This window comes from Bombus pyrosoma, linkage group LG6 (genome assembly GCF_014825855.1).
Source record: "Bombus pyrosoma isolate SC7728 linkage group LG6, ASM1482585v1, whole genome shotgun sequence".
In the NCBI taxonomy this organism is placed as follows: domain Eukaryota; kingdom Metazoa; phylum Arthropoda; class Insecta; order Hymenoptera; family Apidae; genus Bombus; species Bombus pyrosoma.
In genome coordinates, this window is record NC_057775.1 from 10,089,012 (window position 1) to 10,107,911 (window position 18,900).

Here is an 18,900-nt window from a genome sequence, read left to right on the forward strand (position 1 = left end):
GAAATATCTTGCGCGATGTCTGTAAAAATCGGTTCACAAAACATCTCGCCCGTGGATGCTATAGGATTAACGATATTGAATTTTAACTCCATTTTTACACAAAACAATATTCAGTTGTATATATCGTAAGATAAAAAGTTGGTAAAATTTTTATTAAAACATTGTATCGTTGTATTTAGCGATATTTCCTGTTCGTGAATGTGAAGGAGTTGTATTTTAACGGATACTCAAGAGATTCAAACAAGCTTTTACCTCGTGAGAGGTTAACAATGCTATTTAAAATTTCATCGTTTTTCTAAAGTCGTAAAATATTCTTATATTATTCTTATTATTATTATTCTATGTTAAAATATTAAAAATATAAAAATTAAAATAGAAATATCAAAACATTCGCACATCATTATTATTATTCTATGTTATCACTTTATATTAAAATGTTAAGTACATGAAACACCTAGCGTACAGTATTAAACATTATTTAAAATTCGTTGTTGTAATCCACTGTTCTTCATAGTTTTTCATAAAATTCCTTTTTAATTAATACAATAACTTTACTTACGACTCGCGTTCTTCGAATTCATCTCGCGAACGGCCACAAATTCGCTAGATGTTTTGTCAATATCATTACGACTGCTCGCCAGATTATCCAGATTTTCCGTGGTTAGTTTCCGTTGTTGCTGAACGTTCGTCGACACTTTTTCCTGATTATTCGTCGCCGATTTCGCTTGATCCTTGCAGGCGGTCTTCGATTTCGACTGCTTCGCGTCGATGTTGGTCGGAATTCCTTCCGTAGCAGTAGACAAGTCGAGATCGTGGGCGAACGCCATCACATCCAGTGCCGCGGTCAATGCGTCTCCAAAACCGGCCGTAACCGCTGAAACTTGAGGCTCGACAGTGTTTGGACTGCGCAGAAATTGATTATTTCTCCTTCAATATTATTCAAATAACATCTGCTACTGGGGACTTTATAATTTATTAGATTGTCTGAAAAATTTCTTTCGTTTTATGAGGAAATAATAAACGCACAACGTTTTTTGTTTTATATTATTTTGTCAAATTACGTACGATCCATTTTGTTCTGTTAAGATAAACACCGCGACAATTCACACACTTGGTTTCACGTTTGTATGAAGGTTCACTGTTGTAAAAAACACGTTTGCGAAAGAAAGACACTTTTCGGACAACCTAATAATTTAAATATAATTTACAGTTAGTTTAATAATTTGCCTATTTCGAGACTCGTTTTTCCTTGCTTTTCTTTTTTCTTCGCATCTCATTTGCATCAACGATGCTTGATATCAGTGAAGTCAACAACGACGCTGATACATCGAGCGTTATTTCTACGACGTCAATAAAACTTGCTCTAGCGATTTACTAAAGCACATAAGTAGCACAGAACATGTTATATGTGTCTGAACATTTTTCATACGTAAAAAATTTGATTACATTATTTAATTTGTCGTTTGCTACGCAGAAAGTTCATACGAATTTAGTAAATAAACTAATGAATGTTTTTTAACGCGGTATAGGGCAATCGGTTCGTTGACTCTATCGTAAACAAACATGTTCAACAATCTCTCGAACACTATGATAGCCGATGATATTAATGCGATTCACTCTATAAAAGTTCGAAATTCGAACGAGACCGAATACGATATTTTGGAAATTCATGAACTGCGTTTCAAATTTCGCCGAATATTTAAGTTAGAAATAACGATGAAAAATTGAAATTGAATAGAATATGCATGAATTCTGTATATGTAAATATTTTACGAAATTCGTTAATATTTATTGTAAAAAAGAATTTTAATATCCACCTTATTTTAATGTTACAACTCGTAATATTTACTGTGTAAAATATACGCGTAAAGTTTCGAACGTTCAAGCTTTAACGTCTTTAATGCCTTTCGAGCATTAAAATCATCTGAAGTCGTTCCGTCTGATCATTTACGAGTCTCGTCGTTTTAGAAGTTTGAGCATCGAGTACAAATGCCGACCTAAATAAAATATCTTGATACGTAAGGTTTGGTGGAAAGCTCTGCTACTCCCAAGCTAATTTCTATTCTTTGACATTTATTAAAATCAATCGCAATGAGGTGCCATTAAAATTCAAGTCCGATGCAGATGTTCTTAATATCAGTTGTCTGATATCGAAAAAATATCCCATACTTATGCAATATGGGCATATTAATATTTATTAACCAACCAACATATACAATACCGTACCATTATTATTAGACCACGGAATTCTGTGCGAATTTAAACATTTTTAAAATTTTTCAAAATGAATTTATGTTAAATTTAAAGATGCAAAAATGCAGAGTACGAGTAATAAGGAAATACATATGAAATATCCAAAGTAATAGAACAAACAATTTTCTATCTAGATTCCATTCCTTTTTAATTATCTTTATAGAATTATGAAGCAGCATAATAAATATACGTAGTCTACTCAATGTTTTCGAAACAAGTCATGTGTATAAGATTCTTCAACTAACTGTATTACTTGAAATATTGTTTTTGATAATATTAAAATATGTTCCAGGTACAACTCGAATGGTTTAGAGAGCAACGTAATTTCACACAATTAGCATTTTTCATATGTGAACGCGTACAGGAATATCATCGATGTTTTCTAAATCGGAATCATATATATTTTAATATATTAGCATGTATTACTCCCTTAGTGTGTCTCTACAAAAACGTATTAATCTGTTTATTACCTATTCATATATACTTTTAGTTTAGTAGATATTTTAACTATAATTTGTCAAATTTAACGTATGAGAAGCAGAGGTAAAAACTTTCGACTACAGGTTATAGAAATACGTTAACACTTTTTTATCAAGAATATCGCTATGGATCGATTAATTTATTAAATTATATGATTTCACTTAAAGAAGCAACGCTAACCCTCATATATCTTTTACGCGTTCATCCACTGAAAAAACTAATCATGCCAAATGATGCTCTCCTCGAAACTATTCGACTTGTATCTGAAATATTTCTTGATATTATCAAAAACAAGCAAAATATTCTAGGTAAAGTTAAGTGGATCGCCTTGTATAGCTGATCACCTAAAATCCTCAGAATTTAGTCTCTTAGGCCTTGAACTCCAACTATTATCTCGTATGATACTATACTAAATTCGTTAGCACAAATTGATAGAAATTCCAGTGCTTTCAGCGTGTGATACCATGACAGAAGTACTCAGAATGATGACACTGTCAAGCATTACGGTCGACCAATATCGTGTCCTTAGAGATAATAGTTTGTCGAATCACGTGTCATGCCCCTCATGTTATCAATATCGAATGCATCGCATTTACTGACGTTAATATCGGATTTCGTAACCTTGATGCCTTGCATATTGACTCTCACAAATGCAAGGTCAATTGTATCGCGTTCCATTAAGCGGAGACAATCTACATGGTTTCAGACGCCACGTGGGCCCCCGTAACGAATCAATTAACGATCTCGATGTTACATTTATCACTTCCTTTCCTGTAATGAACGCAACTTGATATTACCTTGTTCTGACAGGAGTGGAGAAAGATGCTCGGCCCCACATGACTCGTCGCAACGCCTCTCCTGTTATGCCACGTTTCTTCAATTCGTTTATCGTCACTTTGCCTACGCGCTGTAAGCAGAAGCATTAAACATAAGGAGTTAAATTAAGAGTAACGAGATTAAAAAAATTCGGTGTAGAAATTCCACGAGAAAAGAGGAAGATAAGGCGAACTGCATTTATACTTCTACTTTAATTTCATTAAAAAATCCTGTAATATCGAAGTTAAATTAAAAATAATAAGGTGTAAAAGGAATTAGTTTTTAAGAGAAGAGAGAAAGAGAACGCAAATTAAATTAATACGTTTATTATAATTTCTTGGAAATACTGTAATATCGAGATAAAGAAAAGATCGTGCAAGAAATGCAGCTGATAAGAATTCATAACGCTGCTCCGGTTATTCTAGTTGCTTAAAACGAAGATTTCGGAAAGTTTGAAACGTATCCGGACCTTTTAAATCGATTCGTTACTGTACCAAAATCCATTAAAAATACTTGTTAAAGCACAAAGCTAATGGCTATAAAACGAGGAGAAACATAGGTTTGAACATAGGTTTGAACTGGATCTCAACTCAGCGAGTTTCTTCCCGTTTAAAAAGCACCATGTTATATGTGTAACAAAATCTAACACCCATAATATTTTCAGTACTCGTTATCGTCGTTGATAATCACATATGTGCAGTTGATGCGACGTTAAAACCTATTTAAAAAAAAAAAAAAAAAAAAAAAAACAGAAAAAAGGAAACAACAGAGGAAAACACGTCACCTTCCAATTAGCTACCGCGCCTTTGCGTTGCTTCGCCTTGGTTTTCGATTTACTTTTAATAACCAGGACTCCGCGCTGTTCCGAGGCGGGGTTGTTCGGATCATCTCCAGGTCCCAGTTTAATACTGTATTCTTGCAAATAATTCTGCGCATCTTTCTGCGCGACTGCACGCTCCAGAGAAACCACGATTTTCGCCCACTGCAACCAGTTAAACGCTCTATAATGGGCTGCTTCTAAAATTTTCTGATATTTTAGCACAATTTCTTAATTAACTCTTAAATTAAAAATAAGCAGAATATATATTAAAAGTGATAGCCTTTACCAAATTCTTCGTTACACGTGTATCATACTATGATTATAATATGACTATTTCATCGATATATCAATTTTATCATATATATTTATAAATTTTTTTAATATTTACATAACTATATTTAATCATACTTCATCGACATTCAAATACACGTGTATAACACTTAATTCTATCTGTAGACCTGCAGATCGACGCGATCGTATGATATACAGAACCCAAGGGATAGCAAACAATAGGACACGTTAATCCATGAAATCATAATCAATTAATTATGTCGTTGTACAAATATTTACTTGCTTCACCCATTCCTTCTCGCTCTGCTCGATCACATGCGCGTAAGTGTTGCCCATCATCGCAATCAGCATATTCAGCAGCAGTATGGGCACCAGGACCATAAATATGGCGAACACCATCTTCGATAAATTAGGGTAGGTCGTGTAGCCGAGGTCCGTATACTGAAACGGACAATCGTTTCGCTTCGTTATCAGTATCGTCTCCAACACGCTCGAGCGATCCGGAATCGCGGGCAGCGGATCGATAAAAATAATCGTGTCGCAAGCAAAAGTGCACGGCCATGGATTTACCAGCGGGAATCCAGCCGATTCTTCTGCTGCTTCCGTGTTTAATTCGACGTGTTTCGACGAATCGCTAGACGAACCGTAAAACCGAGCAACAATTTTTAGCGGACATTCTACGCTTTATAAAGCTATTTATGCGGTGCTGGTGCTGGCGTAGTGCAAACTTTTATTCGTTTGTCTTTTTAAGGCAAAAAATAAAAAGAAAGAATATACAACATAGGGAAACTGATGAAATAGACCGAAAAATGTAACGTTATTCGCACAGACAATTCGTAATTGAAATTCAAAATTAATGCGTATCGTAGCGTTCTATGAGGTGAAAAAAAGGCCGGCTCTGCCGTAAATTTACACTTACCATTAGAGAAATTTTATTCACGGATTATAAAGTAATCGCTGTAACGAAGATCGAAGTTTAACTGTATTTCGTTAAGAGTTTGCGTAGCAAGATGTTTAAATAACCTTTCTCTATATGAGTCGGTCGGAAGCTATACTGATTAAATCGGTAAATTAAAATGCATAGAAGAATGACTATTACAAACTTTATCTCTGAAAATTTTCCTTCGAATTGACAATTATTTATGCAATCTTCTTACGACAAATACGTTTACGAAAATGAGATTCTTGTTTGAAACGTCGAACACTAGTTTTGTACGTGGATAATGTGAAATTGGTATATTTCTAAAAAGTGGAATTGATCAGTTTGAGACTCGTATGACAATATCTCTCTAGACGTTAAAGCTATGAAAATGTTGATGCGGATATAATAACGTTTTACGATAAACAACATAAAACGAGTAGACGGTGACTACGGGCTTTAAATGTTTTCAAATTTCTTGCTTAAAAGCTGAAGTAAGAAATTAAATTCCGATTTAAATTCGTATTAAATTTTCCTAAAATACGTAAATACCAATCTTCCCTCTACAAAACGTACATTGAATTCGAATCTTCACGGGAAAGTTCTTTTTTCACTCGGAAAGTTTGCCAATTTTTATCCAGGCATCGTTTTTTCAAATTCGATAATCTGCCGATAGATCTTTTCCCGTAGACCGACGATTCTAAGCAAATGTTTCACAGGGAATAAATTCCCTCCCCTTCGTCGCCCGACAGCATAATCGATTTGTTAATTACGCGAAAGATATACGAGATCTCGGGGAAACGCGGCGTGGCGCGTTATTTTCTAGCAGGTCCGGGGGTCGGGTCGTTGAATGTAATTCAATTAGCCACGGATACAGTGAGCGCGCGTTGCGAATTGTCTTGATATTTCATCGGTGAAATTCGATTAATTGAAACGCAGGAAACCACGCCGCGAGGCGAGCCAATTTTTCCCGACGCGCGTGCCGGCTTGCAACTCGCGATCGATTGCCGAACGAGCGAGTGTTTCTCTTCGCCCCTTCTTTTTCCCCTTTTACACGTGCCCGGGAATTGCGCGTAGCGCGAATGTTACATTAAAAATGAGTTTTCCGCGTTGAATATTCTCAACTGCGAAATGACGACTTTTTTTCCTATTCTTGTTTATGGTACAGTGGCTTACAAAAGTATTTGAGCGCTCCTGAAAACTTTTTATGGCCGTGATATAGGTCGTGTCGCTTTTTGACGTTAACTTTAGGCCTGTAATAATAATACTTACATTTATCGTTGATCATTGTGTACTTTATCATCATTTTTAGCGAACCCCTACGATCTCTCGATTAACTTTTTTATTGCATTTTCCAAACATTTGCGAGGCTTTGAATTAAAAAATACCTAATCTATTATCAACTTGATATGTCCGCTATCGTTGGCCTTTTTTTTAATAAATATATCATGCGCGTTATATAAAACATTTTGAAATCTCATTGGCATTGTAACGAGACACAACTATCGCGATTATATTGGTAAAATATGAAACAGATTTGGAAATGTACGTGGCAGTTACAAGATACTCATTGAAAGCGTAACTTCGCAAACATCACCAAAGTAATTGAACAATCAATTATTCACTATATCGTATCTTTAAAGCTACTATTCATGCTATATACTAATCACTCACTAAATGTAAAATACATTTTCAAACCGGTTCCAATGGTTTCAGTGCTTTCACTAGTTTCAAGATAGTTGCGTTTCATTGCAGTGCTATCGAAATTTCCACAAGTTTCGTATAATGCAAATAATATACTCGTAGAAAAATTCGGTGATAAGCGTTCGAATACTTTCGTGAACCACTATACATCGATTCAAGTCAAAACGATGCCGTTCATGCTGAGAACCCCTGTTACTTGGAAATTGAATTTTCCTGAAGCCGGAAGAATAGTTCTTTCATAGTATTGTTGTACCGCTGGTATCAAAGAATTATTCTTTCATTTTATTTATCTTTTTTCCAAATCCCTTCATCCTCTTTTTGTCTTCAACGAATAACATGGAAACAAGAATTCTTTGATAATTCATTTTGTTGCAGCAGTTTAGTGGATTGGAACACATTTACAGGATGATCGCGAAGAAAGAAATTAAGTTACTTGTTATCTTAAATAAAAAGTAGTGAAACTTTGAAATCCGAATTGAAGATACTCCATTTTTCATATTCATTAGCGACGAAATTTCAATGATTCTATATAATTTTCTTTCATATCGTAGAAAATTAGATTTTAGTGATTGGTAAATTTTAAGTAAATCTTAACTGTAGCTTTGCAAAACTTTGTAAGATATTTTTTACTAGATTCTCGTGAATTATTAGTATTTTATTATTATTTTATATAGAAGCACCATTGCTGATAATACGAAACAATGATATACTAAAATAAATATAATTACGAATTAATAACAACACGAAATAACAGTAAGGTAATCATTAACTAACCATTATGTCCTAGTCGCCTTTCACCTATTATACTCCTTAATAATCAAGCATTAAATCATTAACAAGAACCAATCATTTATTTTATTATTATTTTATATAAAAACGGCAACATTAATAATACGAGGCAATAATACACTAATATAAATACACTATAAAGAATAATAACGCGAAACAATGATAACGTAATAGTTAAGTGATTATTATGTTTTGCTAGCCTTTCGCTTATTATAAGCCTTTAATAACCAAGCGTCGAGTCATTATCAAAAATCAATCAGTAAATTGAACGTTTCTAACAACCAATAATATTTTTACACCGACTTAATGTATTCCTATAAATTATACTGGACGTTATTAAACTCGTACGAACGATTCAGGCAATAAATCAAACGAATCACTTTGAAAAAATAAGAAGAACAGAAGATTCTATCGCTGAAACTGATTTACGAGCAACGTTTAAATTCTTAACCCTTCCACGGTAACCGCTACGAAAAAAGCTGTGCTGAAAACGCCGCTGGGAGTTACACTCTCCATTGACATGCAGGCACGATTTACCAAATTGCCCGATCCTTCTCAACATTCAACTTTTTCTTCCTATTGAAAACGCCGCGACTGAAGTTATGTACATATGTACATAGAGCACGTAATAATCCGCACAATCTTAAAAAAGAAAGATTGCAAACGTTTCAAAATTTCCTTTCACTCCTTTCAAACGTCAGTTCCCTTTACGCGTATTGGAGGAAATATTATAAAGAAATAAACATGATCTCGATCGAACTATAATTCGTATGATGACGGAAAAGAATGTAAGACTTTTTCGATTCTGGAATCATTGGTTATTTTAACTTCCAGTTATTTTTTCCAAAGTACTATTTCGGCAAAGGAAATATTTAAAAATTATGTTTATTAAGGCACAGAGAATGTTTGATGGAATAAGAAGAAAGATATTGAATCATTATTTGGGATACAATAAAATCGAACATGTAAACGAGGAAAAACAACAACGTGTATTTCGTTTTTAGTAGTCAATGTCGTTAAAGTGATTATTAAATAGCAATTCAATTTAAGAACCGTGACGATCATATTACATCAATATAACGTACAATGTGTATTCTAATTCCTTTCAACTCTGTATAAATACTTATGCTATTGCTCGTATTGATTGCGAATCTATTTAGTTAGTAGGAAGTAGTAGCCAATGTAAGTTCAACAAATATGTCTTTACAATGTAACTGATAACGTAATAGCGTATGGTTGCTAGTAGCTAATAAGCTGCTGCGACACTAAACAAATAAATAAATAATAATAACGTATAACATATACATTACGTATGAAAAATATAGAAAGTCCGTCCATTTCTATTTTCCTCATAAATTTATCATTTATAAGAATATCGCAATGCCGCGATAATAAAATAAAATGAACGAAATAAAATTTAATATTTAACAAACACAATCTCGTTATCGCTTATAACACTCTCAATCCTAATTTGTATAGTAAGCAACGTACATAAACGATGTTTTATCAGATCCTCTCAAAATCCAAAAACCGTCAGCTAAATTATAAAAGAACGAAGTTTGTTCACTGCCAAATGATTAAGTAATTAATAATTCTCCTCTTCAAACTTTCTACTTCCTGATTTGATTTCATAAAATCTTTGCTTCGTTCTGGCATAAACGAACGATACACGAGAATAATATAAATATAATATATATAAATAACATTGCTGTGTTACGTGCTGTGTTGTTAAGCGGGTGGTGGCCTTAGTCCGCAACGAGCATTTCGTTCAAAACCTCGTTCAAAATGCGGTGTGTTCATAGTTATGAGAGGGCAGAAGTAAAAAACGGGGATAAAAAACAGGCGTGCATCCTTGCAAACATGTGTGCACGTGAATACATACGACAATAGTAGAAATAACCGCGACAATAAAACGCTGATTTATAGGGAACGAGGGAGGCTTACGTTATAATCGCCGAGGGTTATCTGAAACAGTGCCATCCAGGTCGAGTGATAGGAACTGTAGAGGGATGATTTCACTCCCGGGAAGCCTTTATACAAAAAGTAGAACGACTGGCAAAATCCGAACAGCACCACCATGTAGATTATCCCGAAGGTCAACATGTCACCGGTTATCATACTGTAGACCATGGTAACGAATGGACCGGTCAACCGGATAGCGCTGTTAAAACAATCGAAAGATACATAAAAAGTATATATGTGTGTATCAATGGCCGTACGATAATGACGTGTTAAAACGCGTCGACGATCAGGTATCGCGATTGCATCGTTTGTCTGCACACAGATTTCGTCGTACGCCCTTCTGTACGGATGCAAACAGCCAGAAAGGGTAGAAAGAGCGATAGAGAGCGATAGAGAGATGTATTATTGCACTGCGGTTTTCGGTCCACTTTTGGCTTAATAGTATCCTGCTGTTGCTAAAAAAATTCTCTTTCCTTAATTTTTGCTTTATTAACTCCAATTTTGTATTTACAATCTGTCAAGAAGAGACGATAAGTAGATATATGTAGTTATTTCGTTACAGTAACATGCGGCTTTTCACGAAAGAATCTTTCCTAATACGCGTGAATGTAGATTTCGCTTTTGTCACAAAGTTGTTTTCTTTTCTTTTGTTTTTTAATATTACAATAGTCTTTGTGATTTGTAAAACAAGAGTGAGACTAGACTATAAAAATTGGAGAGCCATAGCAGTAAACCGTTAATTGTATTCGAATAAGGAACGCTGCACACAGGGTACAATTTATGCAAGAGTGAATTTAGCGCTAGTTAGTGTGTAAGTATAACGATAAGTATTGTTATCCAATCTAAGTAATTAAGCATGTATCTACGAGAGCTCACCCCAGAGCAATTAGATTAGCCCCAGCCTCATTACGGTTCAGCTGTTACGTTTATAGTATTATCAATGTTGTGGCGTAATTTTTGTAAAAAGAAGTTGTAGACAATGAGCGTTTTTTTTTTTTTTTTTGAAAAAGAAAACCTCCTATGTGTGTGCTATTGTAGTCTTATCGCGGGAGATAACAGCCGACATGATCGATGGAACTGGATGTCGTCGTGAAAAAACAGCGTTAAATGTTAACGTGTCCAGGTTTAACGTACCATAAAAGAGAGTAGTAGAAAGAATAGAAAGAGAGAATACTGGATTATTCAACCACAATTTGGGTCTTATGGTTTTGATTCCAGGGGAAGGTTGATTGCACTGGTCTGACAACAAATTTGTCTATGCATACATTTTTCTATCAATTTTTTTATTATTGACAATGCTTTGTAATAGTGTGACACGTTCACGATTTATTATTTCATGTATGAGTCCATACAGCGATCTATTCCTGCATTAGTCATGTTCGGGGTCAGAAATCATATATTCTTCTTTCTACATATTACAAATATTTTTCTTTTATTCGCTCATTTATTTGTTTCCCGATAAGTGGTGGCGAGAACATATACAATGATTTTGAATAATGGCGAAACAGATTGTCTAACCATGGAGTGTTTCGGTTCAGTTAGCGTAGTTTGCTTCCTAAGAGATATGTAAACCTTCTAAGTAAACATGTTCTTTTATGAAGCTTATCTCAATGGCTTGATACCATACATAAGATGTACTGTTGATTTTGGATAAATTTTACCTTTGCGCTACTTGCTCTTGCATATCTTATACGATACTTCTTTACACAAAGTTACAGCTCGAGCAGATTATTTAATCTAAGATGAGCTTCTTATTCTATTGTACGTACCAACACTAATTAAGCTAATTAAACTACATAGTTCCGCGCCTACATACGAAGAAGATAGTTTCTGTTTACAACAACAATGCTTTCTACTCTAAAAAGTTATTAGTTATCTTGCATCTTTCACCATAGCTACACAGTTAACATAAAATAATAACATTCTAAATGATAGTACATGTGGCGTTCTTTATGAATTAACTTCTGGCACGAGACATAAAATTAGCAGTTTGGTAGCTAATAATTTTTTCATGTTCTCTAAAATTAAATGTTGCTTGCGAAAGGGTAAATCTAAAATTGGCTATCCTAGAATTACCAGAAATATATAAATTACCAAATCTCTTTTAAAATAAGGATTTTTGTCCTTTTCACATTTTATTACGCTATGGAAAATTTTATAGTTTATACCATAGTTCATACTAATCATTACACATATTTCGTGCATTTAGTTGATAAATGTACGATCCTAGAATGTTCAAAGCTGTATTAATATTAGGTTGTCCGGAAAGTGTCCTTCTTTTACAAACACATCTTTTACAACAACGCATCTTTATACAAATATGAAACCTAATCTGTCGAACATTATAATCTTTAGTTTGATAGAGCAAAATGGATCATACGTAATTTAGTAAAATAATATAAAACGGAAAATGTTGTGCATCCATTATTTCCTTACAAAATGAAAGAAACTTTTCAGACGACCTAATAATTTTAGAATAGAAATGAAACTAAATTATCTGTAAGAAAGAAAAAGGCAGAGATTCTGTATTAAATATTCGTGGAAAAATATGTATAGATAAAAATATAAATTTGCGATCTTCAAGAAGCGCCACATCGTTCTAGTAATTTCCTCTCTATTTTCCTTTCACTTTGTCTTGTATCTCAAAGAGATTCTCGCTCTTCAGCTTTAACGACGATGAAGCGTCACTGTCATTGCGATATCGATGAAGTCTCGTGTTCCTTTCAAAGGTACTCGTGCATCGTGCAACAGATATTGATCCTTTCTGTGTTTACTGTCAACGGATGCAGTCGTATATAACGTGAACGTGTTTAACGTCAGTTTGTAGACAGGAAGGCAATGACTGGCGTTTGATTCCTGAATACAATGAGATTACGACGACATTGATCTTCTAACTATAGTTAACAGTGGTTCATTAAAGTTACCCGAGAAAAGTGACATTTAAAAACATTTAAGATTAATATCGAATAACGCTAATGATAATTTATCAATTTATTATTGGCGAGAGAAAATTTAAAGTACAGGAATAAAATGATGGGGAAAATGAAATACATAACTATTTTATTCTATGTGTATATCGTGATATTAAAATCGTAGAGATATGACAAGAAATGAAATTTAAGCGATTCGTTTGAATTCCTAATAATTTTTGCCTCTGCATTAAACACAAGCATTATTTTCAGTGTAATTCATCGTAATTGCTTGATTATTGCCGCAACAACGTCATTATAAACTTTTCCAGGTATTCGATTATTTCTTTAGAAACAAATATTCTGGGAATTTTGCACAGAACTTGTCATAATGAAAAAGTAATAAATATAGCAAAATCAATTCAACATATTTATTCGGTCGCTGAATTTTATTAATTATTGCCTGTAATACCGTGCGTTTTATTTAAAATAATTAAGATCGTGTCCACTATACCGTTAAAAGGTAATTCGTATGAAAGATCCTTGTCAACCCGTCGATGTTTTACATTCAAAACAACGAGATAATTAGCTTATGTTTCCTTTTCTATCGTTTATTATTCTAAATTTTCATAAAAATCAATCCGGACGCCTTTTATCCTTTACTTTATACTTTAACATCCGAACGTTCTCTTATTCGAACACTTTAATATCCGAACATAATATTTCCCAATAACGGATGCTTCTTCTGTTTCGAATGTACACATTTTTTATTGGTATTCATATACAATGTACTCTTTTTTTATTCTATCGAGTGGATTCTGATTATAAGAATTTAGTATGAAATTAATAACGTTCTAACTATCGAAAGAAAATATGACATAATTAAGAAGCTCGAAAGTGGTGTAAATACGACAGAATTAGCGAAAGTACACGATGTTGGAAAAGCGATAATCACAAACATTAAGAAATATGATATTGAAAATTATCTAAAGCATGTAGATGTGTCAATTACTGGTAACATTAGAAAAACCTTATATACCGATATAACGAATGATGTTTTCATTGCAATAGAGGCTACTAATAACGTCGATTTTACACAAATGGAAAGAGCAAACGAAAGTGTTAATGGAGTGTCTCCTCATGTCGAAGCATTAGCAAAGTATTCAGAAAAAGGCTTCGATGGTTCGAAGTACAGAAAGATTCTGACTCTACGCAGTTACTCATGTTGAAAGAATTATGTGATTTAGCAGCTAGGAGAATATGGGAATAAATATTTCAAGAAACTATCAATCTTAATCGGTATTTGAATAAATGAAATTTTGTAACAGAAAAGTGATTGTTCTATTATCTGACAATTCCATTTTGTTTTGTTCGTTTTGTCTCCCTATTAGTTCGGATAAGGGAGGCTCTACTGTACTTCGCTTGTTCGTGGCAGACCTGAAACTGGAATATTCACCTCTTCAGGACAGACGTAAAACTGGAATATGTATTCACTTCTTCAGGACAAGCTTTAAATTGGAAAGTTCTTGAAACATTGGAACAAAGGTAACTATTAAAAGCACGATCGAAATCCAGAGAACCACAAATACATATGTCATCTAATAAACATGGTAAAAGTTACAAATTTTAATAACTATTAAATTAGTAAAAATTAAATAATTACTAGCTCATAGCCTGTCGATCACTTCAACAACCGCCCTACCACAATACCCATACCTCTACTAGGCTGCGTAGTTTATTCTCGAGCCACGCAATAAGCTCTAAACAGCGGACATAATTGCGAATGACGTGAATTTGAACCTTGTAGCGAAAACCAAGTGGCATAGTGCGTAATATAAGAGATCACATTGTACCTTTCGAGTTTGTCATCGGTTTACAGGTCATCCCGAGTGGACCGTGGACAAGTTCGAAACAAAATGCCGTGAAGAGAGATAAAGTTACTCCTATTACTAGTGCTATCGTGTTGTCGATCGCTCGTCACGTTACCTGTTTCGTCGGCCGTTGATTATCCGATTTACCAACGCGATCGGCGTTCAATGAAATTGAAGCAGCACGTAATTCAAGCCGAAATCGCGCACGGGACAGGACAATGGTCGCGTTTCCTGAATCGAGCGCCAGCCGGAATCGATTTTCGCGGCACCGCCCAGACAGACGACAGAATGGAACACTTTTAATCTTTCGTTAACACGGATAGACTCTTTCGTTATGTTTTCTCTTTCTTTCTCTTTTCTCTTCTTGTTGATAAATATTTAGAATCGTGTTGACTTCCGATCTAAAAATCTACAGACGTGCAACACGACATATGATGCAATTAAATTTTATGAGAAGTTTATATTAATTTCTTATAAGTAACGTTCGAATCCAACGAGGCAAAGGAGAGTCGATGCATATGGAAGTCACGTATAGCTTATCCATGGAACAAAATTCATCAGAAGTAAGCTAATTTACTGGATTAAAACGATCTAAAGGATCAATTCTTATTATTCGGACATCCAGTGGATTTAGGGAAATAAAAAATTAGATTTAGAACAATGTTCTAATGTTATTAATTTAATTGATTTTTCATAATATAATAATTCAATTTTGAACCTAGTTCTGTTCAAAGAATAATTATAAAAGGTTCTTTCAAGCGTAATAGGTGTGTGATATAAATCATAGATCTATACCACACGCTTCAGAACATCGACCAAAGCTATAATAAATAACTATAAAGTCAGTCGTAAATATTTGTCAAAGAAGCGAATCGTCCTCGTTGCTTAATCCAGATTTTATCAGTTTTACACGTCGTTCGTATTTAATTTGTTCTGTTCTTTTCACTTATTTTGATTTGGTATAGCGTACGGGTAAATTGGCGGAATTGGATTATGTAAAGAATAGGGAATTATATAAAGTCAATAGAGAAATGACAGAGTGGAGGAGACATCGATCCAGGTACCATTAGCCAGACCGACAGCTCGGTCCCTTCTCGCTTCCGTTAATCGATCGGTGACCTTATCTTGTCAAGAGTTACCGGTAGTCATAAATCTTTGGTTTTTCCTAACGCGCAAAGTTCAAGGGAGGGTACAGTCGCTGTAGAAATTAATAAAATAGAGATGCACGAGAGAGTTACGAAGATGGTGATAGTCGGAGATGTTGAATCTATGGAACGTGATAATCTTTTATAAGTTTGGAACATGTATAATGAAAGTTTCTGAAACTTTTTTATATATATTGTATAAATTTGTTGCTTCTCCTTTCTGTTTATAGGTATCATTTTCTAACCTGATTGTATATTGTCAGATATTTTTCATGGTTGAAAATACAAAAAAAATTATTTAGAAGAAGCTATTTTTGTGATAGAAATGAAGATATATAATGGTAATACATAATATATAATCTGATATGTTTTAAAATTAGAAGCTGATTTGTATCGCATAGAGAAGTATCGTTACTTTGAGCGTGGAATATTTTTCACCATTTTCTTGTATCTTGTAGTTTATCGCTGAGTAAAGGTATATCTAAATCTGACTATGATTCAAAGTAGTAGAGAGAAAAATGGAAGTACAGTAAGTCGGACATCAATGAATTAAAGAATTGGTAAGATAATAAGTACATATAAAATATTCCTGATTTAAAAAGAAACGAGGAAGACATGTACATGTGTATAATTATTGTTTCATAAATAACAACATTTTCATTTTATATATATAAATCAAAAGAACGATTTATCAAAATATATTCTGATACCGAGCAATTCCCGAATAAAACCATCTCATCTAAATAAGCAATAACTAATGGAACCACAGATGCACTTCTGTTCAAAACGCGATAAAAATGAATTCGGACGTACAAATCTCTCTGGATGAAAAGCTTATAACAGCAAGAGATATTAAAAAGCCAATAAGAAGAAAAGTATTTTAACTTACAGCTTGTTTTGAAACAAATGATACGGGAACATTAAAACAACTACGAATTTAAGCTACAAAGAAATAAATAAATTCATCTAGACCAAAAAATAGCTTGCGATTCAAATTTCTTAAAAAAGATATTGAGTTTCTATAAAACCATCTATAATTTCATGCTACTCGCGTTTATATATTACAGATACGTTTATATTTGAATAGATCTATTTCAAACTAATATTTTATTCGCTTATGAATGTAATATTACGTTACTTTATCACTTAATTAGTACATCCTTCTATTACTACTCTACTCATAGAACTAACTAATTTACAATTTTCAGATAAAAGTGGGAAATTGCAACCAATCATTTTCCTCGCAAAGGAACGAGATTCGAGTTAGATATATATATATATAGTAGATAGATTTAAACGATTTTCGACTTTTCTTATCGCCAGTATGTGTACGTATGAAGAAAAAAAGAAAGATAAGAAAGAAGTAGGCTGATTATAAGTGAGAATTGAAGAACGAGGAAGAAACGAGCACAGATTCGTTTCTAGAGAGAAGCGAAACGCTGGCCTCGCAAACCCAAAGCTGGTAGCATGGCTCGACGTAAAAACAGGTTTTATTTCATCGTGTTTCCTTCCTTTTTTCCTCGCATTTTCTATCATTTTTTCCTTCCTTCTTTTTTCCAACTGTATAACCCGAATCTCAAGCAACATTTCTCGTCCCTTGCTCTCTTCTGCGGGTAATCGAGCTTCAACAAACGGAGAATGATTCCGTAAAATTCACGGGTGTACGGACGATGACAATTATTCGAAGGTTTACCGTAGCCGCGACATTTTGAAGGACGATGTTTCACAGAAATTTACATCGACAGGCTGACTCGTCGTCTCTGTTTTATGTTGTACACTCGCTACCACCGATTTATACCCGTTCCTGCGCCACTGTCTCGTTATTTCACGCGCCATTTGTATTATTTAGAAGTTATTCGACGCGTCCGATTTATGTTCGACTCTTTCCCTGATTTGATTGGTCGCACCGTTTTTATCATACCGCGCTGTACGAAAGTCGATGGGAACGGTGTGCAACGTCGTTTTAAAATATTATCGTTTTATAAACTGATTACAACGAGTATATAACGAATCGTATGGAACGTTTATAAACTCCACGTCTATAAGTATCTAGTCATATCGTATAGATTGTACAAGATAAATTGTATACATGAACGAAAAATTAACGACTAAAAACAATAGTTATTATTAGACTGCGGATTTTTTATGCATCTGTAGGAAATTTAAAGACGCAAAATTTCAGAAAAAGATCATCCAACGTATAGTGCTTTCTACATATAATACTTGATACAGTAAATCTTTTACCGAAATTATTATTATTTTTAATCATATTCTCAGAAATACGAATGTGCATGAAAATCCGCAGTCTATTTGTTACCTTCTTGTGAAATCATATTGTAAATAATCAAATTATTTGCTCTTTGAAAAAGGTTAAATACGCAAAATGTTTCAGTTGTTCGCGGTCAAACTTTGTCACGCTCTATGGGTATACAATTTTAAAGATGTTATACATTACAAATGTAGGTCGATAAATGAAGATTTATTGAAATGACAAACAGTCGAAAAGATTAGCCTCCAATATCACCAGATTTCATACCACTTTTATGTGTACCTTTATGCATGGGTTACTTTGGAAACAAGGGATATCAAACAAATACGTAATACGTGTAGCGAACTGATAGCAAGATTTCATCGACCGATTCAGTGATATGAAACGAAATCAAAATGAACTTCTGGTATACACATCTGTACTGATCCTATAGAATTAAAATCATAGCAGATCCTTTTATGAAGTATTTTTTTATATCGCATCCTGTTCACATTTTGTAACAATAACATATATCTACATCATTCAATATTAATTTTGAATATTAATCTGAAATATTAATCAATATAATTTTACCGAGTACGATTTTACCAAGTCTCATTTATTGCCAAAACACGGTTTTGTGTTGTATGTGTATATTTTATATTGTATGTAAAACAATGACGTGACTTATTT

General features: G+C 33.8%; 1 protein-coding gene across 9 annotated transcripts in view; it reads right to left on the reverse strand.

The window, feature by feature from the left end:
* LOC122568367 overlaps positions 1-18,900 on the reverse strand; it is a 64,838-nt gene that overhangs the window by 12,214 nt on the left and 33,724 nt on the right. For 7 of the 9 annotated variants that reach the window (XM_043728037.1, XM_043728035.1, XM_043728031.1 and 4 more), the window contains 5 exons: positions 10,017-10,233; positions 4,940-5,101; positions 4,334-4,531; positions 3,531-3,640; positions 560-903 (listed from right to left, as the gene is read on the reverse strand). In XM_043728037.1, the coding sequence (XP_043583972.1) occupies positions 560-903; positions 3,531-3,640; positions 4,334-4,531; positions 4,940-5,101; positions 10,017-10,233 (1,031 nt within the window). The remainder of the gene's footprint in view (positions 1-559; positions 904-3,530; positions 3,641-4,333; positions 4,532-4,939; positions 5,102-10,016; positions 10,234-18,900) is intronic. The other 2 variants (XM_043728038.1, XM_043728039.1) reach the window with 1 other exon arrangement.